This window comes from Mus caroli, unplaced genomic scaffold (assembly GCF_978045245.1).
Source record: "Mus caroli unplaced genomic scaffold, Mus_caroli_1 scaffold_9, whole genome shotgun sequence".
Classification (NCBI taxonomy): domain Eukaryota; kingdom Metazoa; phylum Chordata; class Mammalia; order Rodentia; family Muridae; genus Mus; species Mus caroli.
The window spans coordinates 26,334,993-26,361,662 of record NW_028227264.1 but is presented as its reverse complement, the minus strand read 5'-3'; the positions used below and the strand labels follow the sequence as shown (position 1 = coordinate 26,361,662).

General features: G+C 36.4%; 1 protein-coding gene across 1 annotated transcript in view; it reads right to left on the bottom strand.

Annotated features, from left to right (window-relative positions):
* Positions 1–26,670, bottom strand: part of Themis (thymocyte selection associated) — a 224,716-nt gene that overhangs the window by 97,193 nt on the left and 100,853 nt on the right. Inside the window, exons 3-4 of the mRNA XM_021174738.2 lie at positions 21,461–21,919; positions 6,218–7,269 (exon numbers count right to left, since the gene is read on the bottom strand). Of these exons, the coding sequence (XP_021030397.1) occupies positions 6,218–7,269; positions 21,461–21,919 (1,511 nt within the window). The remainder of the gene's footprint in view (positions 1–6,217; positions 7,270–21,460; positions 21,920–26,670) is intronic.

Genomic DNA, 26,670 nt, shown 5'->3' with positions numbered 1-26,670 from the left:
CCACTTTATAACATTGTTTCTGTCTAATTAAAACTCCAGTTGCATGGAATGTAAAGATTTTATTTTCACATTATGTCATCAACAATCCCTCCAACTTCCCACCTATGTTTAGATTCTGTATATTATCATCCATCTATTAATGTTATATCAAGGAAGTGGTAAGCCTTGGTGCATTTCTCCTTTCTTTGGATCTCGTGCCCCATTTTATGCTTCGTCGTCTTCAGGTTTCTAGTCATAGCTCTTGTTATTGCTGAGATACTGTTAGCCCAAGAAAACAGTCGGTAATCCCACCATGGAAAAGAACTCAACTGCATCTAGTTCTTATGACCTGTCCCCATAGATTACTAATTTTCAAACATCTTAGATGAATTCATAGTGTTCTTAGCTGACCGTGGGCACCTGCCACAGATAGATTTGGGCAATACTTAATACATTTTAGAGTATTACTCTTAAACTGTCCATACATCTGCCCTATTATTTAACAATGCAAGAAATGATCTAGTAAAGTTAATGGCCCATTAGGAAAGTGAAAGTGAACCCATATAATGGAGCATTTAGTACTCTTTTCTATGAAAATAAACAGGCATTTTAATGAGTTAAATGAGTCTGAATATTGAATTCTAAGTAACCCTCACAAATTGTTCTCCAAATTTGAAGCAATAGCCCATGTAAAATCCCAAGACTTAGAGGCTTGTTTTAAATTGATGTTCCCTAATGTAAAACATTAAAAAACAAACAAAACCCTTAAGTCTAATTATTTCAAAAAGAACAAGAAAAGCTTGAATACAGTTATCATAGGAAATATACAGAAGGGTGATATTAGGAATAATAAGAAAATACTGGTTTTCTGGGTACATTATGTAGAAATTGACAGATCTTCTGTTGTGTTCCATAAATGACCTACTAAGCAAATTCTCATCTCCATGTTGGGTAAGGAATATTAAAAACTAGAAGGCTCATAGATCTGAACACAAAAAAATGGCAGTGTCAGTGATATTTTAAAGCAATTTTAGAGAAAAGAACAGGGCTTTTCTTTTAGACATGTAAGAATTGATGGAACAATAGCAAGCAATTGTGAATTCTTCCCAATGATCTGCTGACTTATCAAAGCAGGAATCTAGTGACACCACCCACCATCTGTTTTCTCATCTAGCACTTTATGTCATTTGTAGTGTGTTACAACACCATTCCATCAAATATCCCCATACTTCTACTACAACCAGAGTTGGAGATATTAGAAAAATTGGGTCTGTTCTCCTTACCACACAACAGTAACATGCCTCTTGCTTTGCTTTGCTTGTTTTGATTTTGAGAGTTTCCCTGTACAGCCTAGGTTGGCCTAGATCTTCAAACCCTTCTGTCTCTACCTCCCAGGTGCTATGATGACAGATGCATATCATCCCTCCAAACATTGAAGAGTTCTTTAAATATATACTATAACTAAAATCACCTAGTGTCAAGTCTTTCAAATTTAAGCTGTCACTCAATTCAGCTTCCTCAAATAATAATAGTTCTAGAATTTCATAACATCTTGACAACTCTTCACAAACTCCAGGACATCATTGTTCAGAATCAGACTCAGATCTCAATACCACAAACCCACAAGGAACCTGGTCAGGAAAACGTTACTATGTAGATCTGGAAATCAGCATATGTTAATTTAGTCCTTTTAGTACATGAGATAAAAAATTGTTATGTATATTTCTCCTAATAAAACACATAAGTCATTTTCTACCTTTAGAAAGTATTTTCAAATTTTTTTGACTATAAACATACATTTTAATTTGTTTTTTACTTTTTATTGGATATTTTATTTATATACATTTCAAATCTTATCTCCTTTCCTGGTTTCCCCTCCAGAAACCCCCATCCCATACTCCCTCCCTCTGCTTCTATGAGAGTGCTCCCCTACCCACCCACCCCCTCCCTAGCATTCCTCTACACTGGAGCATGGACCCTTCCCAGGACCAAGGGCCTCTCCTCCCATTGATGTCCAACGAAGACCATCCTCTTCTACATATGTGACTGGAGCCATGGGTTCCTCCATGTGTACTCTTGGGTTGGTAGTTTAATTCCTGGGAGCACTGGAGGGTGTGGTTGGTTGATATTCTTGTTCTTCCTATGGGTTACAAACCCCTTTCACCTCCTTCAGTCCTTTCTTTAACTCCTCCATTGGAGACCTTATGCTCAGTCCAATTGTTGGCTGCACCTTTATATTTGCCAGGCTATGAAAGAGCCTTTCAGTCTCCTGTCAGCAAGCACTTCTTGGCATCTAAAATAGTGTCTGGGTTTGGTGTGTGTATATGGGATGGAGTCCCAGGTGGACCAGTCTCTGGGTGGCCTTTCCTTCAGTCTCTGCTCCACACTTTGTCTCCGTATTTCCTCCCATGAGTATTTTGTTCTCCCTTCTAAGAAGGCCTGAAGTACCCACACTTTGGTCTTCCTTCTTCTTGAGCTTCACATGATCTGTGAATTGTATCTTAGGTATTCTGAGCTTTTAAACTTTTTAATCTACTTTTAATTTGGGGGGGGTAGAATTTTTAAATCTTTTATTTTGGGGTAGTAGTAGACATCTGTTATTTTACATCACCTATTTTTTTTTTTTTGCCTTTAGTTTTTACAGTGTCCAGACATGATATTCTTCTTAACTATTACTGTTTGAATGTTTTTGACTCTTGTGAAGCTTATGTTTGCAGTTTCACACCAATGCAACAGTATTTGGAGATGGAATGGATTGAAATGGCTTAGGCCATAGATCTGACCATGCAAAAGTATACTTAGTAACTTTCTTTTTAAGAGACTTGAGGAATGAATTTCCTCTCTTCTGAATTTCTAGTATAGGAAGAAGTAGTGTTCCTCTTTCCTGGAGTATGCAGTCACAAGACTCCATTTTGGAAGTGGAGAGTAAACCTACTAGCAACTTGAGCCTACACGTCCCAGCCTCTAGAATTCTAAGAAGATGTTTTTGTTCATTGTAAGTTATGTAGTGTATGGGTTTAAGAGTAAATCATTCATTCATCAACTTTGTCTATGGTTGAAGCAACCAGCAAACAAAGTCAGGACAGAGGTATGTAGTGCAACCTACGTATTTTTTCTTTCTGAATTCAGTCTAAATAATGTTAGACCATTCTTTTCTAGTATTGAAATTTAAATTTATGATGTAAGAATTCTCTGAAGTCCTGTGACATGTTAAAAAAAAACTAGCTGGAGTTAGTAAAACCAATATAGAAAAAAATGAATGCAACTATAGTTATCGTCAAGATCCCAGTTCCCTTAACTGTTTCCTCAGATTCTCCATGGTCACATGAGCTGATAAAACTCACTTTAAAGGGTAGAAAGGAAAGGGAAAATAAGGAGAGAAGGTTTTATAGCTTGTTGCTCTGTTACTCTGGAACTGGGGGGAGAGTGTTAATTGGCTTGAGCTTAGGGGCCATCATCATCAAGAGAAATCAAGGCATATAAGCCCAAGGCAGTACTAAAGGAGAGATGGAATGCTGTTTACATACTTAATCCCCCTCAACTGTTGAGCTACCTTTCTTACATAGCACCTCCCTAAAAAAAAATAGTACTGGGCACAGTAGGCTGGCCTGCCTGTGTCAAATATCAGTTAAGGAAATGCCCCACAAACATGTTCACAAGCCACTTAAATGAAGTCATTCTGTCAACTAAGAGTCTGTCTTTCCAGATATGTCAACATAACAACCTAGCCTAACAATGACAGGGTAAAAAGGAGAAAGGAAGAAAGAAGGAAAGGAGGGAAGGAAAGAAGGAAAGGGGCATGGACAGACATAGTAAGGGGGAAAGGAAGGGGAGAGGAGGAAAAGGTGGGTTATTTGTATCGTTGGTATCCAAAGATACAAATCTATTATCTACTCTGGAGGTTAAGGCAAAAAGAACATGAGCTTGAGGCTAGTCTGGGTCATACAGCATAACTGTGTAACAAACAAACAAATAACTTTCCAAAAAGTATATCCTAGCCTACATACAGAGACTTAGATATTTAATCTTTCTATAAATCCCTACTCCAGTTTGGGTCACTATAGGCATGATAGTTTTATGCCTACATGCAGAGATAATCCTTGTGTTATTCAAATGCTGATTTCTCTGCCCCCAAATCTGGTTGTTGTAATGCTTATTCTAAGAAAATCCCACTTCAAGTTTGTGTAAACATTGCTTCAAATGTATTCTCTTATTTGTAAGTGAAAGCTGATTAGCCAATACTGAGTAAAATAGAGAAAAGGGCTGGACTTCTGCCAGCCAGGGAAGGGCAAGAGAGGAGGAGGGGAGGATTCACAATGAGGAGAGGGTAGTGAAGACACCATGGGAATAGATCTGGAGCAGAGAGAGCCAGATGAATACTAATATGAAAGTATCTTAGGGATTTGGGCTGGGAAATAGACTGATTAACTTTGAGGATTAGACTAGATCAATAACTACTCAGATATCCTGCCATTAAGCTTATCAAATAAATCTTATCAAATAGATCTTATAGTCTGTGTCTCATTTATTTAGAAGCTATTCAGGATAAACAAGAAACTTCTACTTTTAAAATTGTTCTAACAGGTCACATTTATCTTTTGTTTGTTTGTTGTTTTTTGAGACAGGGTTTCTCTGTGTAGCCCTGGTTGTCCTGGAACTCACTCTGTAGACAAGGCTGGCCTCGAACTCAGAAATCTGCCTGCCTCTGCCTCCCAAGTGCTGGGATTAAAGGAGTGCACCACCATTGCCTGGCCACATTTATCTTTTTATTCTTGATCTAATATTATACTATAAACTTAGAGTTTTAAATAACATAAAAATAACATAACTTGCTGACCTCCAAGAGGAGGTCAGAAGTCCAACTGAGAACTGATAAAGTCAAATTGATGTATTATCAGCTAGGTTGATTCTTTCTGGCCCTCCTATGGAAGACTGTGCTTTATAGCTTTGGAGGAGTACCATCAACCACCTTGTCCCCTCCTCTCTGTTTGGAAACAGGAGCATAGTCTCTTTAGCACTCTTTAATCATTTCTCCATGTAATGCTGGCCTCCATGGAAAAGTTTTATAAAGCCTTCAGGGATTGTATTATACCTATCTGGATACCTCAGGATAATCTCATTTCAAGGTCCTGGATTTTAAACATAGGTGAAATGTTCTTTTGCCGTGCCATGTTTTATCCCTGTAGGTTCTGGGAAGTTATATATCTTTGGGTGGGTGATAGTATTCTACCCTTCAATAAAATGTAGAATGGATGTAGGAAAGCATCCATTTCTCACTTTGAAGTAGGCAAGAATAGGGAATGGTTGAGTCATTTGGAATTCTACACCACCATCCACACACATTAGGTGTTTGGCAGCCTGAGACCTTTAACTCACATATACTATACACACACACACACACACACACACACACACACACACACACACACACACACCTCTGAACAATGCACCTAATAATCTGTTAGCAATACCCGATTCATCTTCTTATGCTTGTATATAATTAAAATCAGATGCATGCTGGACAGGGACATTCACAATGACCAAAGCCTATGTAAGCTTGTCAATCAAAATGGACAGTCACCCAAACTATGTCTGTAGTAATCACAGACATGCCTCACAGAAATGCCTAGAGGACTGTATACAAGGTGGAGTCATTCCATCAATTGAGAGTCTGACTTCCCACGGATAGCAAGTCAGCAACTTTTGGATCCCATAAATGAAAACCTAAACAATAATGGGGCCCTTGAATATTTTCCCTCATATGGCCCACTATCACTCCTAATAGTGTGATTTAGATCTGCTCTATGCTTTGGTAAGCTCCCCCAATTCTATGAAGCTGGGAGTTTATTGTTATGCTCATTTTCTGGGTGAAGTATTAAGATAATTCTACCTAAGAAAAATGAGCCATATTTCCAGAATAAAAGGGATTTTCTTTAGAGGCATATTATTAAATATATTTAATCACCAAAACCCCATTTGAATGTCAATTTCTGTGGTCATATCAAAATGGTATCCCTTCTATTTCTAACTCTACATAGATTTCATGCCATATATCCTGGTGGAGCACCAAATGGTGCAACAGGGCAGCTTCTGCTCTGTTGATATTTGTTCATGTAGCATGCATTAGACAGATTTGGTTCAAATTTGTATGAAAAACAGAAGGAAAAAGGGCACATTTAGAAACAACCCAAAACTTAATATCTCAAGAAGAAGAATATCTGTAAAATTGTTGTCTTACCTTGAGAGACTTGGGCAGATTTATTGTTCTCTCTTCTGCTAAGCTGAGCAAGGTTAGCTTCATTTCCTCAGCTGAGGGATGTTTGGGAGGGCGAGGTGGGGGATGTGATAGAGAACTTTCATACCTCCTCATCATGTAATACTGTTCTTCTGTAATCTCTTCTACAAAACTCCTAACTTGAAGTCGCCCTGCCTCTGCAGGCAAGCTGCTACTATTAACTAGTCGAACAGTCATGTTCAAGCGGCTCATGGGGATTTCCCAACATTCCTCAAGATTTGCAAAGTCACTGATAAGTAAGTAAGAATCTGTGATGTCCTCCTCTAACTGAAGTCCTGGGGTAGCTGCCAAAATGTCATCTTTAATGGAGAGATCTCTCACAGCCACCTTCACATTGAAGGGCCAGCAAAACTGTGTACAGAGCTCAGAAATCTGATACTGTTTCTTATCATGGATCACCTCTACAAAACCTCCTTCCATATACAGAGGAAGCTGTGCTTCTTCACGGGTCTTACTGAGGATTTTTTCACAGGTCAGAACGTTTACTTTTCTTGTTCCCTCAAAGACAACTTCGGTGGTCTCTGAATGATGCACTAGAAACTGGTCTCCAACAGACACAGGGGACAGCTCCTTGTGAAGTGTATGGAAAGCTTTGGTGGCCACCACGTGGAGAGTTTCTCTCTTGCTCCTAGCTATCTGCAGGTCATAGGCCGTGGGGAACTCCCGTGGTCTTCTTTTGAACTTGCCTTTGTAGCTAATAGGGATCAAGAAGTGTCTTTTAGGGAAATTGCTGCGAATTTCTGAAGCTAAGATCCTCGAAGCCTGGTACTTTTTGTGGATGACAATGGTTTTCTCACGCTGCAAAATACTTTGGGGCAGTTGGTTCCCTTGAGATATTTCAACAACTTCAGCTACTACAGGAAACTCTTTGCTGGTCATTTCAAAAAGATCGTCTGTAGACAGCAACTGAAGAAACCAGTTAGCATCATAAGAATCAGTAATATCTTTGACTTCAACGTCTAAACTTGGGAGAATCCGGACTATGTCCTTTTGAACTGAAAATGAAAGAGAAGACAACTGACATTTTGTTTAAAGAGCTCTCATGAGATGGTGTCTGGGTAGAGATAATCTTCCAATATCATAGATAAATTTCATTTAGGAGGGAGAAAAGAATTCAAATAATCATAATATAATTTTCCTTATGTCAGACTTTTCAGTTTTGAAACTTTATGATGAAAAGAAAATGATGTATATATACCAACATACTCAACTCAAGAAATAAAGGTTACCCAACGTCTATATTCATGTAAAACTCAGCAAAAATCACTTCTCTCTTACTACTACAAACGGTAAACACTCTCCTGACTTAAATGCTGCTTATTCTTAAATGTATGCATATATTTTATGACATGTATCATACATCCATATAAGTGTGCATATAAATAGTTAAGTGTAAAAGTCTTATCATTTGATTTTTAAGTCACATTTCTGAGATCCAGGAATTATATGTAAAATTATTATTTAAGCAAGCTTTGCAATTCATAAAGAAACTCATGTTTAAAGTATCTAACATAACCTTCACACAAATCTTATACTAGAGGACAAAACAACATGCCACCACCCACCCCACCCCACACACACACACAATGTAAGATATTTTAAGTATGGCATAGAAACAGACAATTTTTAAATGTCAAAGTTTAAGTTTTTTTCCACCAGTGCTATATTTTGCCCAAGTAGAAATAGTGTTACAGGATAGCTCACAGGGAAAAGGTACGCACTGTAAAATGGTTAGTGCACACCACACAACAATGTCTCTGAGGGCAAGCAAATCTGTGCTCTAGGAAGTCTTGAGACTTCAGAGCCACTTAAAACATTATGTTCATACACTTTTGCTCTGAGTAGTAATCTCAAAATATTATTACAAATCTTCTTTAATTAAGATGATTTATAATAGCATATATTTTTGTATGTCTTTCTAACACAAGCTTTGTAACCATTTTTCATAAATCCATATTGTTTCCCATTATCTCTAGTCACTGTAGGTAAACGTTCTTGTTTGGTTGACTGGTTAGTTGCTTAGCTGTTGTTTTGGGGTCAGCAGCAGTTGGGTTGAGCTATGGGATTTCTTATTGGTGATGGTTTGAGAAGGGCCTAACTCTGTAGCCGTGGCTGATGACCTGGAGTTTCCTGTGTATCCCAGAATAGCCTTACCATATGGCAACCCTTGTGCCACTTCCTCCCACTTACTGAGGTTATAGGCATGTGACACCACACCTGACACTCTCCCATGTTCTTGGTAATTAAAACCACAAAAGTTTAGAAAATATTTTCTTCTAAAATATTATGTTATTGTTTTTAAATATTAATATTCATTTATTCAGCATCTGACAATATACCATATATAATTTGTATCATATCACATATATTCCCTATGACAGAGTTTCTAATGACATAGCATGAAAAAATTATTTTATTTTGAATAAAATGAAAATAAAATAAAATAAAATAAAATAAATGGTGGCTTCTACAATGGAGTTCTATAAATCTGTAAGCTCATTTAAAATAAGAAATAACAGAAAGAGGAGCTTCAAGAAAAAATACTCCCCAAATTCTCTTATTTTTAAGTTCATTGTATAAAGCTTCTTCCTTTAATTAAGAATATGTGTCATGAGGCTTCTTAAACCCCAGGAAATTTTAGAAAGTAAAATCTTGTTAACTGAATAAAAGGGGTCAGTTTTAGAGTTCTAGAACAAGATCTAGATGGCCATCCTAGTTTCATGCATTCTTTAAATACAATAACAATTTGAGTTGGTATACTAGATGTCATTGGGGGTTTGGGAGTATCTCTAAATAATCCCATCAGAATAGCAGAGCCATAATGTAGCTATATCTCTACCTTCATTGCTCAATAGTGTGTGCAGTTGGCAAAAAATAACTTTATTATTTTTGGAGAATTTCATGGCCTCTGAAGAAAACTTGGGCCAAGATGCCTAACCCCTGTATTCAAATTTCCTGACTTACTTTTTTATTTCTTTTAAATATTTTTAATATTTAAAATATTTAAATATTTAAATATTTTTAATATTTAAAATATTTAAATATTTTTAATATTTAAATATATTTTAAGTATTTTTATTTCTTTTAAATATTTTTATTCATTCAAAATGTTCATATTTTGAACATGTTCACACATCCCCCATTTGTTTAAAACCCTTCAAATCCTGTTAGTAATTCTTAGATATATATGGCCACCCAATAGATTATATTACAGCTATGAGAAGCCAAAACTCTTAAAGAAAACTGAATTTCTCTTTCCCAGCAGCTGTCAACTACTAATAGCTTCTCAGCCAGGAGTGGGACTCCCTGACCCTCATTCCTCTCTGTGTCATGATTTGGGCTGGCTTGAGTTTGCACGGGTCATATACATGGTGTCAAAATCTCTATGACTTCATATTATAGCTGCCAAATGTTTACAGAACACAGTAGTGTAGCCATCTACTACTTCCAGGTCTTACAATCTTTCTGCACCCCCTTCAGCATGATCCCTTCCCGGAAGGAATGGGTATGACACAAACGACACACTTAGAGCTGAGTACTCTATTCTTTACACCCTGACCAGTCAATGGTCTCTGTGTTAGTCTCTATCTCCTGCCAAAAGAAGCTTCTCCAATGAGGGCTGCAAGACACCCTAATCTGTGAGTATAATAAAAACTTGCTGTGAGTTGGCACTTTGACTTTTTAACTCTTCTGAAGTAATGCTAGTCTGTCTCTTTTTTACATAACATACCAACAGCATTTGACAAAGTACATTTGATTCCTTCCACTTTGATCTATTTTTCTCTATTTTGTGTTCCTTTTTTTTTCCTGTTTCTTTTCTTTCCATACCACCTGCTGCTCACACGCACATGTCTTTTCAAGTGTCTTGGCTGCCATTCTCTATCCTTCACTTACAGTTCTCTATCTATAACCTTCACATTGCATATTCATGCCTTTAAATAGCATCTATCTGTTACAGCTCTAGCAAAATGATGCTCCTGGATTCTATATATCTATTTAATACCTCTATTTTTATACACATAGCAGGTAACTCAAGATTAACATTCTTGAGGTAAAGTCTGCCCTACCCCACAAAGAGAATGGTATCTGATGCTTTCTCCATCTCCTTAATCTTTCTTCATTCCACCAACACCAGAGACATCTTCAGATTTCCTCTTTTTTTCTACTACTTGAGGTTCTGCATCCCAGTCAATAAAATGCTTGTCTATGCCACATTGTTTCTTACTAGGTTTGTTGCAAGTCTTCCTAGTGAGTCTCCAGAACTTCAAACATCAAAAGAGTAGCCGAAGACTCTTTCTGAGTGCTACATCAATTATACCTACCATCTCTTCATAAAACTACAATATCAAATACATTCAAGTCCTTATCTGGTCCTTGGTACTACTTTGATCTGGTCTGATAACTCAACTTGCTCTAACCCATTGCTCTCTCTCTCTTTCTCTCTCTCTCTCTCTCTCTCTCTCTCTCTCTCTCTCTCTCACACACACACACACACACACACACTCTCTATCTATCTATCATCTCTATCTCTATCTCTCAGTTCTGTTGTCAATCCTTTTTTTTGTATGCCCTATTTCTTTTGTCTGCTGGTCCTGTAACTAGTTATTTTCATATTTTCATGGCCTACCCCACTTGCTCTTGAAGTATGCTCAGATATTGCCTCCTCAATACAATCCATTCTAAATATTCTGCTTAAAAACTTAACCCTCAATGCCCCGTGTCCTTGTCAGTTTTTGCACTTTCTGTGCCTTCCTTTGTTTTCAGTAATTTCACAGAACATGTATGTTCTTTATGACTATTTTCTATTATTTCTTTGCTCAAGTTGGAACATATCAACACATTCATAATGTAAAATTTCTATATTTTTCCTTAAATTCAAACATATTTACCAAGATAAGAAATCTTTGATGCTTTGCCCATCAATTGCTCATCAATATATTCCAGTCTAGAATGATGTCTCCATCAATCAAATGAGAGAAAAGCAGCTGTCATTCCAATGCCCTTTGAGTAAACACTAAAAGTTGTCATTAAGTAATACTTCCATTTAAAATTTAATTAGGTAAAAATACTTATACTGTCTAAATATGCAGACTTCATTTGAGACAAATCTCTTCAAGTTAAAATTACTCTCATTCAATGGCCTGCTCTATAGAATGAGTATTTGTCACATTTATATAAAATAATAGGGATATAAGAGTCTAATATTGCCAAAGTGAACTCTTTTAAGCTCAAGTTTTTATTCTTCAGTGGAAAAGAAAAAACACTGAACAAAACCATTTTGTATATGTCTAAACACACAGGAAGGTAGCATGGTGATGTGCTTTAGCTCCAACCAGAATGAAGGTGATGCAGAGCATTAGTTCACTGCAAGAAGAACCTCGATTGGTGCCTGGACACGGGTAAGAACCTTTAGGGGTATTGATTAGTTCCTGGAATCTAAAAGTGAACAGGAGTCTGTACTTTACAGAGCCTCCTACTCTTTCCTGGGCCTTCTCTCCAGAAACCACAGCAGGTTATCTACATGAAGACTAGAAAAAAAAAACCATTGTGCATTTTGCAAAGTGAAGAAAAGAGCAGCTTCCAGAGCCTCTGATCGCTTTAAAGAACAAATGTAGGGACAATTATTTGATAAGAGCCTAACAAACATGTGGTGTTTTACCAAAGCCTAAACAATGGGAAGACAGGAATTATCCAACTCAAACAAATGCTACTTTAGGTTCTACACGGGGGGGGGGAAAAAGAAATACCCAATTAACTCTTCTATTTCCGCACAGGGGATGGGAAATACCCAAGTCCAGCTCAGGATAGGCAGTTTGTCACCTCTGTAGGAGAGGGGGAAGAGGCTGAGAAACACTTACAAAAGCCATATCACAGATACACAGACTCACTGAATGACTAAGCCCAAATTATAAGATAATGCAATATACCACCCACAAAAGTTTTGACTACTCGTATATGATAACAGAGTTCTGAATAAAAGACTGATATCTAAGATTCTACAAAGGAGTCCCTAAAGAATGAAAGCACTATAGGAAATTCTAGCCTTGGACACAGCTATAGCATGAAAAGTAACAAAAAACAAAACAAGCAAACCACCTTCTCCCTAGCCATGGAAACATAGAAACCTCATACTGTTAACTATTTGACTTTGTTTCTTTCACTGCAACCACCCTTTCTGGATTCCTATGTGAATAACTATAAGATGTGTTGTAAAAGACAAAAGACAAATCTAATGGAAAAATGCTTGTGTCAAAACCAAATTCAAGTTGAATGCATACTTGTAATCCCAATACTTGAGACATGGAAGCAGAAATTCATGGTTATTCTCAAGCCTGCATGGGTTACACAAGACTCTGATTATCAGCAAACCAAATAGCAAGCAAGAAACAAACCAAATTAAATATGGAAGAGTTTTTGGAAACATCATACCAAATATTTAGTGACTAGTCAATATGCAAATAGACCGAAGAGAAAAGGATGGACAATGTAAGAGAGAGAAATTCTAGGGGAAAAGTAACTGGAAGAGGAACAAAGAATGACTTGATGGATTACAAAATAGACTAGATACTGCCAAGGAAAAGAACTGAGAAGTTGGAAGATAAGCAAATAAAACAAACTTTGTTGAAAAGAATGAAACAGAGTAGCCAAGAACGGTGTTACAGAAGATGCAACACACTTTTCATGAAAACACTCAGAAGAAGAGAGGGAGAACAGAAGAAACATTAGAAGTAACAGCAGCATGCCTTCCAAAATGCATGAAATGGGCAACACTAAGGAGAACACATCCCAAAAATCTCTACCTATGAATACCATGTTCAAATAACTTGAAAAGATGTCACGATGTTTCTTGCTCAGAATTAAAACGTTCTGTTCTTAGTGGGAGGCTCTCTAAGGTAAGCAAATAAAGAAAACTTGATCTCCTAAATTTGAAAAGTGGCATAGATATAACTATTCCTATGGTGAGTATTGTTATATCAAAAGATTGTCCCCAGATCTCTACTGCACTTTCATTTTTCTCAGAAAACAGTGTCAACTGCTTTTATTTAAGATTCCCATAGTACAAGGGAAAAAATTTCACATTTCAAAAAAATTAAAAATCATTTTGAGTATACCCAATAATATTTTGTAAAGTATAGTTATAGTTGTTTAAGAATATACGTATGTGTGCATGTGGGTACATGTATGTGCATGTATGTGAATGTCTGTGTGCATGTGTGTATGTGCACATGCATGCCTGTGTTTGTGCATATGTGCATTGTGCACATGCAATATGAGTTCTTTTAAGGAGTATTTATTATCCTACAATTGGAAAAGTGAATCTTCTCCTGTGATAAAAACAATCTAGAGAGTGTTAGCTGAGTTAGAAAATGTCACTTGCTGCAGTGTTGTCTTTGACTTCAAAATGACAGACAGGTAAGACTGCAGTAACTCAGCATGAGAGGCTCTCCTGGAGGTATTTGTTGCAAATTTTCTAGTTTGAAACTAGACTGAGGCAGAAGCAATATGTACTTGACAACTGTAGTTTAGACTTTCCAAATTTTCCTTCTGGGTAAATATGAATTATTCTAGCTGGGTATGTTATCAGGTTATCCAGAGGGGGTTGTTATGAAAAACAATTTGATTCCATTTTCTCTAACAAATCAAGACTTGTACTCCTGAGTTCTTTCACTTTTACCTCTCCCTCTTTTTTTTCTCTCCCTCCCCCTCCTTTTCTCTACTTTCTCCCCCCCCCCAATCTCCTCTTGTTCTTTCTTACAAAGTCCCTGCTGTGTAGAATAAATGTTATTGAGAGGGTTGTATCTTCTTGTATGGCTCACCAGAGAGACACTTTTATTTCAGCCTAAGTTTTGTGGTCCCCACTAAAAAATATCTTTCAAGAGAGAAAAAAAATTATATATATATATATAATCTTGGTTGGTATTGCTTAATACCTGTTTCCTTGGATACATAATTTTCACTTGTAGATTACACTAAAATTTTACTTGGATGTTCTTATTGAGATCATGGAGTGGATATAGAGTTTCTACATGAACCAAGTTGTTATAATTTAAAGCTCTGATTTCTCCCCAATTATATTTATACTATATTGGTATTTAATAGGAATGGCAATGATTACTTACTCACTGGCAGTTATACATTGTTCCAGACTCTTAAATTAAAGTTTGCCTTCCAGTTCTATCACTTTTGCTTGAATTTTCTTGCTAATTATTTTGTAAATTTTTTTCAACTTTATTTCAAGTATGCACAAGTGTTTAGTAATGTTTACAATAATATCATGTAGTATTTTCAGAATTTACAGTAGGTCTAGCCAAAATTCTGGCCAAGGACTAAGTTAAGTGAGCAAGAAAGGATTATGCATAAAATAAGTCTTTGTAATCCTCTTATACTTCAAACTTACTGCAAGGATAAAATAGTAACACAGAAAGAGAGAAAACCAACACAAACAAAACAAAACAGAGTTAGAGTCAGCAAATCTGACATCAGCAAAGTAAATTGTGAAGGAGACAGAGATCAGCTGTAAGGAAGTGAACTGTTTGGGTTGACCAGGACAAGGAATGAGCATGTGCCTGAGCAAAGAGACATGGATAAAAGTAAGCCTTTCCTGTCCCACAGAATTCCCAAAATGCTTAAGAATTGGAGATATCTAAGCCATTTAAATGTGAAAATAAAGGAAGGGGTTTTAAAAATAATTTATTCACTTATCAGTTAGTGCATATCAAGTGAGTTCTTTTGTGATTGGGTTACCTCACTCAGGATGATATCCTTCAGATACATCCATTTGCCCAAGAATTTCATAAATTCATTATTTTTAATAGCTGAGTAGTACTCCATTGTGTAAATGTACCACATATTTTGTATCCATTTCTCTGCTGAGGGACATCTGGGTTCTTACCAGCTTCTGGTTATTATAAATAAGGCTGCTATGAACATAGTGGAGCATGTGTCCTTATTACCAGTTGGAACATCTTCTGGGTGTATGTCCAGGAGAGGTATTGCTGGATCTTCTGGTAGTACTATGTCCAATTTTCTGAGGAACCACCAGACTGATTTCCAGAGTGGTTGTACAAGCTTGCAATCCCACCAGCAATGGAGGAGTGTTCCTCTATTAGCCCAGAAACTTAGAATACCCAAGATACAATTTGCAAAACACAAGAAAATCAAGAAGAAGGAAGACCAACATGTGGATACTTCATTCCTCCTTAGAATAAGGAACAAAATACCGATGGAAGGAGTTACAAAGACAAAGTTTGGAGCTTAGACAAAAGGGTGGACCATCCAGAGACTACCCCACCTGGGGATCCATCCCATAATCAGCCACCAAATGCAGACACTATTGCATATGGCAGCAAGATTTTGCTGAAAGGACACTGATATAGCTGTCTCATGTGAGGCTATGCCAGTGCCTGGCAAATACAGAAATGGATGCTCACAGTCATCTATAGGATCAAACACAAGGCCCCCAATGGAGGAGTTAGAGAAAGTAACCAAGGAGCTGAAGGGGTCTGCAACGCTATAAGTGGAACAACAATATGAACTAACCAGTACCCGCAGAGCTCATGTCTCTAGCTGCATAAGTAGTAGAAGATGGCCTAGTCAGTCATCATTGGAAAGAGAGGCCCCTTGGTCTTACAAACTTTATATGCCCCAGTACAGAGGAATGCCAGGGCCAAGAAGTGGGAGTGGGTGGGTAGGGGAGTAGGGCAGGGGGGGAGGGTACAGGGGACTTTTGGGATAGCATTTGAAATGCAAATGAAGAAAATATCTAATAAAAATTTGAAAATAAAGGAATTTATTCAAATGTCTGAATATTAAACTCAGGTCTTTAGGGATGATGGGTAGCCCTACTACAACCTGTCTATATAGGAAACAGGACCTCATAATCCTGGACCACAAGAAGGAAGTGTAAGTCTGAAAACAATATTATCTATCTTAGTTAGGGCTGTACTTCTGTGAACAGACACCATGACCAAGCCATCTCTTATAAGGACATTTAACTGGGGCTGGCTTACAGGTTCAGAGGTTCAGTATATTATCATCAAGCCAAGAATATGCCAGCATTCAGATGGGCATGGTGCAGGAGGAGCTGAGAGTTCTACATCTTCATCTGCAGAGAAGACTGGCTTCCAGACAACTAGGAGGAGGGTATTAAATCCCATGCACACAGTGACACACCTACTCCAACAAGGCTACACCTACTCTAACAAGGCCACACCTACTCCAATAATGCCAGTCCCTAGGCCAAGCATATACAAACCATCACATTATCTAAAGCCATAGGGATCATGGTGAGTCCTTCAGCTACTCATCATTTGGATTCAATAACTACATAACCACAGAAAACAGCAGGATAAAATCTTCGTGAAACTATGTAAATTCCAGAGGAAAGATAATATAAGTGGAGCAGTAATGCTGCTACATGGAGAAGACTAGAACTCATCAACACAGAGAGTCTACAGAACTGAAGCTTTGTTTAAAGCATCTCACAGGTAAATAAGGACACATGGCAAATAGTCAGCAGGAACTCAAGAAAACCACTTAACTAAAATGATAGAACAAAACATGAAGGAAGACAAAACAAAACAAGAAACCAAATGAAAGATATCAATGCATTAGAACTATAGAAAATATAAAAATTTCTCTGGATTTGAATACTGCATCATTAAAGCTAAATTGGGGTGACTAACATTTAAAACTATATATGACATAATTTTTGGAAGGTAAAAATATGAAAGCTGAACTTTAAAATTCAACATGATGATAGGACTGTATGAAGGAACTTTCCATGAAGGTACACTAAGTCAGGGAGGCAAAAGGGGGAAAGTGTAAGTTAGGGGTTGAGGTTTTGATATGCAGCTGAAAGTTAAAGACAGGCAGACTACAAAGTATTACTGAGAAGGCATTAACACAAAAAGTCTTTTCAGAAAAGAAACACCCAAGTTACCAAATGCAAAGTTGTCATCACTTTGAAAGTTCAAACCTACCACAGCCACAGTCAAGACCATAGGATGCCACAGTCGCTCAACGGTAGTGACCAAAGAGGAGCAGTAATGGCCAAAGAGGAGCAGTAATGGCCAAAGAGGAGCAGAGATGTTAACAAATCACATTATCCACCTAGAATTTCATAGTGGCTAAACTGTCTATTTCGTGTGTGGATGTAGGGGATAGAGTTTTCAAACCTGCAGATTCTTGACTTAGAAAGCATGAAGAGGATGGGTCTTGTCAGAACTAGAGAAAAATAAAGAAAGAAGAGATTCCTTATTGATTATGGAAATAGCTACTTCACACAAGAGCAAGGCAGAAGAAGGCACCACCAGGGTGGGTTGTAATGGATGCCACTATATAATAGGTCTCTATAGCAACAGATTAAGTTTGGACTGCAAGGATGAGAACTCCAGATGGAATGGCCACAGAGGGAAATTATATCTCAGAGAAATCCACTGATAGCTTCACTATGGGAAAAATGCATAGATGGGTTATTTTCTTTTCCTTCGTTTTCTTCCTTTTCTCAAATATAGTGGCAATTGTTTCTATCTAAAATGGTCCATGACTTGAAAATCCACCCATGTTCCTATCATTTGGAAGCAGGAAGGCAAATACCAGAAAGCAAGGGAGAAAATACTAACAAGAGCTACCTTAGAGTAGGAGAATGTAGGGGAAATTAGAGAACAGTCAAAGCTATACAGCTTTTATGTAACCTTGTCATATCTTTCTCGGGTGTTATTTAGCTTTCTTTGTTTTTATAAAAGTTGGAAATATCTTCTTTAAATTCAAAGACAGATACAAGGGGAATGCTTCAGGGAAACAGCATGGTCAAATCCAAGGCATTAGGAAACTACAAATGAGAGTATTTTCTCCTACTTATTTATGATCTTATATATGATATTCAAAACTATTTTGCTCAGTCTTCTTTTTTCTTAGTGGTTTGAGCTTATGACACAAGTTCATATTTTTATATATCTTCATGAAGACTGAACCAACCACCAAGCTTTGGGCAGCATTAAGCTTTCCTCCAAAAGATAAAAGGATCTATGTGATGATGGAATTTTTCAGTTAAGAAGGATCGAATTATTAATCCATGCATCAAGACGTAAGATATACAAGATCTCTATTTTCAATTTTTCATTTTGTCAATACTGAAGCTTCCACGTACCTCATCACATGAATTTTATATTTTTTAATAAGCAAAAACACATTTTGAAACTACTTTATGAGACCAGTAGTTACAGGATTTAAATAGATACCTCTCCTGAAAATGTGGTAACTCTTTGACCAATGTCTTAGTATGCCTGAAAGCCAGGAAGGTATTAAGCCTATAAAGGAATTTTGACCAGAATCCAGAAACATGTGTTTCCCTTTAACATGATGGCTCTCCACATTCCTAATGCTGTGACCCTTTAATACTGCTCCTCATGCTGTGGTGACCCAAACTATAAAATTATTTATAGTTTTGCTATAAGTCATTGCTACTTCATAAATGGAGTTTTGCTACTGTTATGACTTGTAATGTAAACATTTGTATTTCCTGATGGTTTTAGGTGACTCCTGTAAAAGGGTTGTTTGACACCCAAAAGGGGTCATGACTCACATGCAAAGTGATGTAATTTATTTCTACTGATTTTCCTTTTTCTGGGTTACAAATTGTCACATTAATAACATATTAAAAAACAGCGACAAGAGTAAAATGTTCATATTCCCTCTTTTTATAACTTGTCATGTTTTTATTTTCAGGAAATCAATATTTCATAGCTATTTAGATAATTTTTCATCTTCCACTAAGGTTACTGTAAAATATCCTATCTTTTCCAGACCAGTTCTTTTTCCTGTCACTTTGGTGGGGAAAGCACTGAAGCCTAAAGTGTTTAGACTCTGCCTGATACCCAGGCACAGTAAAAGCAACTGTGCAATGTCTCTTAAATTCAAAGAGCATCTAACCTCCTTCTAAAAAAAATAATGCAGAAGACCAAAACAGAGTTAAAGCATCTTTGCATACTTAGAGGAAAATATCTGTAACCCAAAGTTTTTAAAATGTGTCACTTATGATGGGTTCTCCTACTTTGTTTTCATGAAACAGTCTGTATACATGCAAGCTCATATCAGACCAATACAGATAAGTAATATTTAAAATTTCCTAAAGAAAAATTCCCCAGAATAATGAACATGACATTTTTATTTTAATACATACTAGAAACTATGCTTAAACATTTCATGAAGGATGTTTAACCAAAGGTTGGTTCTTGGTTAAGTGGCAGAAAACTCTATTTAAATCTACAGGAACAATTCTAATAAACCCCGCTCTTCTGCTGTTTATATTTAATGAATGCATATTCATCCAACCAGTAGATAAAATCAAAGGCTGAGATTAAGGTTGACCAAGTTGGCTCCCACTAGATTTCTAGATCTTGCACATACGAAGTACATCTCTGTTTTCTGTCTTTCCCATTGCTATGTCCATTGAAAAGAACTGCAACATCCAGCTGATTTTTCCACTAGAATCACTATGCTCACATGTTCTACATCTTCCAGCTTAGCAGTCTGTTTTGATTAGAACAAATTTCAAGTTTATCTCTTTGGGTAGTCTTTATGACTTTCTGTGAATGGTCACCTCCCTTCCCCAACAAACACATATGTGCCCTGTGTATCTTCATGTTTTTCGCTGCTCTTTTTTTATAGAGCTGTAATGAATTTCCACTCACTGTCTTACTCACTCTGCCACAAGTTGCCTAATTTTGTCTAGTTTTGCATGGTTTGACTACATCAGATTCATCCATCAACATTTGATTCCTAATCCAAATTAATTAAAAGTTCTAATGTCTCTCTCCACACATTTAGTCTCTGGGTTTGTTCTCATTTGTAAGCCTATGACAGGTAGAAGATGATAATTTTAGAAAAATCAGATGATTTGAAAATAATAAAATCCAATCTATTATTCATAAACAATCAGAAAAACTCAATCATCCATTTCAGTTGCCTGCTTTGAGGCAGCTAGCTGAGCACTACTGTAAGTTCTAAAATTTGCTGCAGTGTCAATATTTTATAAAATCAAACCATGCAAACTCTTTCTATACCTTTATTTCAAAATGAATTGATCAAATTTTAATTAAACTTTTTAGCATGATAGAATTCAACACACAATTCTAAAACTTACCAAATGCCATATGCTTTCTTTTTGTAAGTATGTAATGGCAATGAGGACAGAGAAAAATCAATTTTGAGATATTTGAGGAAGTAGCTTTGACAATATATTTTGTTTCTGCTGGATGATCTTAAATTATTTAGTACTGTCTTAATTTACTTTGAATACAACTCCAAGAGGGCAAGCACAGCGTATCCAGAGCTTTCATTTAGAAAGTTACTGAACATTGGTGCTCACTTGTGTTAAGTAACTGCCTGCTCCTCAGTTGTATTCTCTACTCCTTTTTATTTTTTGTTTTGAGTCTTGCTAAGTTGACCACACTAGCCTTGAACTATCTGTGTCACTTGAGCAGGCCTGAACTGCCATACTCCTGCCTCAACATTGAGAGAAGCTAGGGTTATTAGGTATGCTATCATGTTGGGCTTGAACCAGGGTCAGAATTTAATACTCTTCTGATTTCCCTAAGTTTGAAATATTTAGAATAATAATGGTAATAATGGTCTTTGTAGATATTTTAAAACATAAGAAAATAACAATGAAGATTGCATTTTGAAATACACCAATATGAAAATTACTTTAACATATCATTTTTGTTAAGTCAAGGAATCTGTGTTAAAAGAAACTGTGACCAGTCATAAATTGGTAAGAGTTTGAAACAAAAGTTGTCATGAAGTAAGAATAAGGGATTTTGTAAAAAAAAAAAAAAAAAAAAAAAACAAAAAAAAAACTGATTTCGGATTCTTGTTCTAAAAATAAACTCTTAATAGCTAGTAATAAAAATAGCAAGCATTTTAGGCTACCTGTATCTGATAGTTTAGCAGCTTATGCTTGGATAGAACATTAAATGGTTTATAGTATATCTGCATACTCACTTCATAATTTTCTCTTTAAGACAGTGCTATCTGTGGTTGGATGTATCGATGGAGAACCTACGTCTAAGAGACCTAATGAATGATAGGGACAGAGTTCCATTCTTCAGGTTCTAAAAGCTTCTCTAGCCCAAATCCCACAATGCATCCTCACACAGGATACCATCCTCAGTGGATACTTACATTTCAGCACACCTTGGATTTCATAAACAGGTTTGAGAATCAGTGCACCATAAAAGTCTTCTGGGAATGGATTGGTTGAGTCCCACTTATTTGAGAAATCTGTAAGTTTCACTGTCCGTGTTCTGTTCTTGGGAATCTTCCATTCAACAATTTCTTTTAGGGTATAGATATGTTCATCCTCACACTCATAAAATTCTCCTTCTTGTGACAATGGCAAAGTAAATGAGTGGCTCTGATGATTCCTTACCACACCACAATTCACCAGCGTTTCTCCATTAATCTCTTCAACTGAGTTGAACCGGATTGGCTCACCCTGCTTAATAATGAGATTCTCTAGTTTTATATCCTTCAGGTGATAAAAGCAAGGATGACCTAGTCTGCTGGGTCCAATATTAACGGTTCTTGTGATTTCTTCAATTGACAGGTATGGAGTTTTAACAGCCATGACCTTAAAGAGACCTAAGAACAGAATTGTGTGCATTATTATAATGAAAGTTCTCATACGAAAATCAAAATGATAACTCCACATCATAAGCATAGTATAACTTTTAAATATTAAGTACTTATTTTATGCATGTGTGTAGACATAAGTGTACAGACGCGAGTGTGCATGTACGTGTGTGGGAGGCCAGAGGACTATCTCTGTGTCATCTTTAAGAGCCTTGCCCTTTGTAATAATGTCTTCTTGTGGCCTAGAGCTCACTAATTGGGCGAGACTGGCTATCCAGTGAGTACGAAGGATTTCTCTGTCTCCACTTCCCAGGAACTGGGATTAAAGGTGCACACTGTCATCCCCAACTGTCTTGGGATAGAACTCAGGGCCTGGTTGCTACAAAACCAGTTTATTGACTGTGCTATATCCTCAGCCTAAGATGCTTATTTGAATCTTAAATTTCTCCAGGAAAAATGTCAGAATATACTTGTAAAGTATTAAATCATCTGAACAGGAACAGAAATGGAAACAAGAGGAAGCGTCTTGAAAAACTCAATATCCTATCCTTAGAAATAGGAAATCTGATGACAATGTGTGCTGTCTTGACTATCAATGTAATTTTTGAGACAGAATTTATATTCCCAACATTTTTCTAATTTTTAAAAAGAGAAGACTTGATTAATTTTCCATGAATGTATTCTCCTGGAGACACACTGAATTAAAGAATGGAATGCATTTCCCAGAACTAAATGGATTTGATCAGATTTTGATTGAAAAGCTGTACAGCTGCAACTAGAGGGTGAATGTACTAAATATAGTTGAACCATTTGCTTTAAAATGTATTTCATGTTGTGGAAACTTTGCCATAATGAACAATTTCATTGTTCTAATTAATGTCAGAATTCTTAGCTACATTTGAAACCCTATGACTCTCCAAAGGAGAATTTGACATGTACAATCTCCCATTTTTCTTCTCTTATAGAAATCTTGGAAGAAAACACACATACTATATCCTAGTATATCAGTGCTCCTCACAAAGCTTTATGGAACTTAGCTTAGTTTATTGATTGGACTGATTTTTTTTCTTTTTCCTTTTTTTGGTTTTTTTTCGAGAAAGGGTTTCTCTGTGCAGCCCTGGCTGTCCTGGAACTCACTCTGTAGACCAGCCTGGACTCGAACTCAGAAATCCGCCTGCTTCTGCCTCCTGAGTGCTGGGATTAAAGGCATGCATCACCAACGCCCAGAGTGATTAGACTGATTTTTGTGCAGGTATAAGCATATGATGTGTGTGTGTGTGCGTGTGTGTATGTGTATAATTATAAATACAATCTTTTCAATCTGTTTAGGGAATGATTGTGATATAGTCATAATTAGAGGCCTTTTATGGACATGCTTTTTCCTAATAATGTGTGTGATTTATTCTTCATATATATTTACTTGTGGTATGTTCATGTGTGTGTGACACACATGCCATATGGAAGTCAGCAGGTAACTCACAGTAGAAAGGTGTTTAACTTTTTGCCGTGTGGACCCCAGAGGCTCAGGTTATCATGTCTGATGACTAGCAAAATTCCCTGCTGAGCCATCTTCTTGGCTGTTACTGTTATTCATAAATTAAGAGTTTTATTGTAAGAAACAAACATGCAACTTGAAAAAATAACATAAGAAAATGAAATAAGTGTTGAAGCTAGTTAATAGGTGAATTTATTCTTTCAAATCTTTTACACTTGATAGAGTTATAACTTACAATTTTCTATTATATTTATATGTACTTATATGTATGAGAAGACCAATGCCATGACATGTATGACTGGGGGCACTTGAGCCGGTCAGTTCTTTTCTTCTATGATGTGTGTACTATGGATCAAAGCCATGTGATCAGACTTGGCAACAATTGCCAGTACACACTGAGTCACCTTGTCAGCCTTTAACCAGCTCTTAATGATTTTCAAAACACTAACAAGTGAAACTTTTTAAAAAGAGATATACAAGTCTGAGCATTTTTTTCATATATGACATTTATCTTCACAATTATCTTGTGGGAGCAGTAAATAAAAAATGTTACTGGGAAACAAGGAAAATTTTTTCAATTTTCACAGCCTAATCATAGCCCCAAAATCTCTAATCAGAGCTGTGACTCTGCATTGAGCCACCAAGCCAATCTGTCTCCCTGTTACACATGTGACTTACAAAGATATTGTTCACAAGAACAATGTGTTTATTCTGAGTCTTAGGCGTGTGTGCAGCTCTCTCGGGCAACATTCCGTTTGCACAGACCAGCCTCACCCAAACCCAGGGAGAGAAGAACACTCAGTTAGTTCTCTGTCCAGAATTTATTCTCATCAGACAGTTTTCTACCATTTTCTCTTCTCTGTAAATCAAGTTTCAACAAATATAAAATGAATTTAAAAGTTGTATTTCCTCATAATAGATCATAGCATGACACTGGATATACCACATGAAAACATTCATATTCTTTTTTATTTTAATCTAATCATCAAGCTTCTTTCCTAGCTTCAACTAAATTTATTCCCTCCATCTCTAAAATAAATAATTTTGAAATAAAATTTTGCTACTTTTCTTCATCATCTCATATCTGCAATATTAGAGATGTTAACTTGTTAACAGCTCATCATGGTCAGCAATTTGCACACATGATACAATTTCATTTTCAAAATAGCAATGTAAGACTGTTTACATTGATAAGACATGAATGTTTTGTAAATAACTTTGTGAATTTTTAAATAAATCTTCTCTTATCATCAACTCATAGACACTTAGTAATGTTTTTGGCTTTCAGAAGTACAATGACTTAATCACAGATATGCATTTCAACTTTTCATTATTATTATGAATCTTAAGCTGCCAAGCCTTTTGTAAGTTGACAAGAGTTGTTTCCATGTTGGTATCTAACTTCCCTTTGGGGTGTAGGAAGACATAGAGCTGTGAAAGATAATTTTCAAATCAGGAGAAGAAAATTCTTAAAGCATTGTCTGGCTCCCCTAGTACCAGGTAGTATTCTGCCTCAACTGTAGTGATATATAGAGCAGGGTGAAGCACCAGTATTGACCAACCAAGTTCATGTACATTCAGTGTGCTCTAGGTCACTAGCCATATTTAAGCAGATATTTTAAATATATGATTATAGGTTCCAAATACAGCAATCCTCATTAAATAGCTGAATACCTTTACATATGCCCTACAAGAACCATGTGCTGAAAATAATACCAACACCAACCCATAGGAACAAAGCCAAGCAGAAAGGCAGAGCTGACATTTCTACTCACACGTAAGTTTTTCTTTAGCCACATTATAAGGTAGAATAATGAAAAAAGTGGCTGAAATTTCCTTAATACTCTGAAATACAAATATTGATTTTATATACTGTTAATATGAAGAAACACTTATCCCTGACATACAAGTAAATCCAATATATACAAATAGAAGCAGGTAAAATTTTTCTAAAAGAATTCTTATATATATATATATATCTTCATATATATATATATATATATATATATGTGTGTGTGTGTGTGTGTGTGTGTGTGTGTGTGTGAATATATGTGAGCTGCTATTATGAATTAAAGTGTTGGGTAAGTGTCTCAAGTCTGTTGTAGATTGTTCTTCTAAAGAATTCAAGTGCCTCTGCGAAAGAGATGCCACTAGCTGTGGCTTTTTACCACCAAAGTGTGTATGTGTGTTAGAAGTATATTTAAATTTTTTAAAGGAATGATACATGTGAAAGAGCTGGCTTGCAGTTAAACTGTCCAGTTTTAGATTTCTGTGAGTCTTGTCTCACAATCAGTAAAACAGAGGTTCCTGTAGATAATCTGTAAAGATGGTTTGATTTACAATCAAATTCCTAAACATCCATATTATTCAGTATTAGTCTCTCAGACCTCTCACTTTACACATATCTTGTTGTTTTTCTATCAATCTGTTGCATCTCTAAGACATTTTGTAGTAGATCTGTGTATCCCTATGAAAACTTTTTTTTTTTTTTGGTTTTTCGAGAAAACTTTTACAAAGACTCCACAAATATGGTGTTTTTGTAGAACTTCTAGCATATGAATCTATGGTCAAGCTCAGGTTATAACTGTGTACATGGATTATCTTATAAAACCAAATGCTTAAGGTCCTTACGTAAATACGGGAGCACATAGTGACTGAAACATGTTAATCTTCCTAATTCAGAACAAAAGTGGAACACCATGATCCTATGATGGAGTCTTACAATTTTCATAGAAAACTCTTCATGATTGATTCCCATCCTCTTGACTAGACCAGCTGCAGAAAGTCTCAAGAATAACCCAATAAGGAAGGAGGAGCAAGTCCAAGTGTGTTACATAGAAGTTCAGTTGACTAGGTCAGTAAGATTAAGCCCGACTGTAGAAAGCCTATGTCCATGCATATTTACATGACATAAGATGGTCTGCAGTGACAATATAAAGTTTTTTATAGTTCTTTTACCCAGAAGTAGAGAATAGATTAGATAAAAAAAAACCCTTCCCAATTCATTTTCATTTCTTTGGTTCAACTGTTGCATGCGGTAAATGGACACCACCAAAAAAATGTCTCTTTCTTAGAGGCATTTAAATTCTTTGGAAGGACATTGTACAATAAGTGTGGGATGTTTAGCCACCAGTACAATTCATAATGTCAGTTCAGATAATATAAGCTGACACCCATAACTAAGGGTCTGTTGTAATAAGTGTGGCATATAGACTTGTCTATGTTAACATTCTCTTTCCTAGTGGTAAGATAGGAGTGAGTAACA